The sequence below is a fragment of the Rhincodon typus genome, unplaced genomic scaffold, assembly GCF_021869965.1.
Source record: "Rhincodon typus isolate 14 unplaced genomic scaffold, sRhiTyp1.1 hic_rhity00007617, whole genome shotgun sequence".
Taxonomy (NCBI): Eukaryota; Metazoa; Chordata; class Chondrichthyes; order Orectolobiformes; family Rhincodontidae; genus Rhincodon; species Rhincodon typus.
The window spans coordinates 3,466-4,363 of record NW_025973255.1 but is presented as its reverse complement, the minus strand read 5'-3'; the positions used below and the strand labels follow the sequence as shown (position 1 = coordinate 4,363).

General features: G+C 61.5%; 1 protein-coding gene across 1 annotated transcript in view; it reads left to right on the top strand.

The window, feature by feature from the left end:
- The window catches only part of LOC125482245 (valine--tRNA ligase, mitochondrial-like), a gene marked incomplete at its 5' end in the record, with an annotated part of 4,855 nt that extends 4,025 nt beyond the window's left edge, over positions 1-830 (top strand). Inside the window, one exon of the mRNA XM_048594279.1 lies at positions 705-830. Within this exon, the coding sequence (XP_048450236.1) occupies positions 705-830 (126 nt within the window). The remainder of the gene's footprint in view (positions 1-704) is intronic.
- Positions 831-898: the final 68 nt, after the last annotated feature.

Genomic DNA, 898 nt, shown 5'->3' with positions numbered 1-898 from the left:
GGAATCACAGATGGGTGGTGAGGGGCTGTGTGTGTGTGTGTGTGTGTGTGTGTGTGTGTTTGTGTGTGTGTGTGTGTGTGTGTGTGTGTGTGTGGGCCTCGGTGGGGGCTGTGTGTCTCTCTGTGTGCGTCTGGGGTTGGGGCGTGTGCGTCTGTGTGCGTCTGGGGCGTGCGCGTCTGTGTGCGTGTGCGCCTGGGGCCGGGGCGTGCGCGTCTGTGTGCGTGTGCGCCGGGGCTGGGATGTGCGCCTGGGGCCGGGGCGTGTGCGTGTGTGTTTGGGGCCAGGGCGTGCGCGTCTGGGGCCAGTGCGTGCGCGTGCGCATCTGGAGTCGGGGCGTGCGCGTGTCTTTGTGGGTTGGGGGGTGGCGGTGGTGTGTGTTCACGTGCATGTGAAGTCTTGTTCCTGCATGTGTGAGATCCCAGGCTAAGCACTGATGTTGCTGTCAGTGACCCTCAGGGGTGTGCCCGTGAGCTGCTCCCCCCCACCCCGGGGTGAGACTGGTGCTGAGTCGGACTGAGGAAGGCTTGGGCAGAGGCAGAGCGCAGGATGGGGGGTGTGTAATAGTGGGGGAGGGAAGGGGAAAAGCTGGAATGGAGGTGTTGGAGGGAGAGGAGGAGCCGGACTGGCAGTGAGGAGCTGTCAGATTGATGATGATGTTCTACAGGAGTCATACTGTACCTGTCCTAATGCTGCTTCCTCCACAGCAACACTTAACTCACCGTGAGGAGTCTACCTTCTCCCTGTGTATCCCTCCTCCCAACGTAACCGGCTCCCTCCACCTGGGTCACGCTCTCACTGTCGCAATTCAGGACGCACTGGTTCGATGGTAAATATTCGACGTGTCGCTGTATTACTGTGGCGGGGGGGATGGTGCTGGTGGGGACAGGTCTGTCGCTGT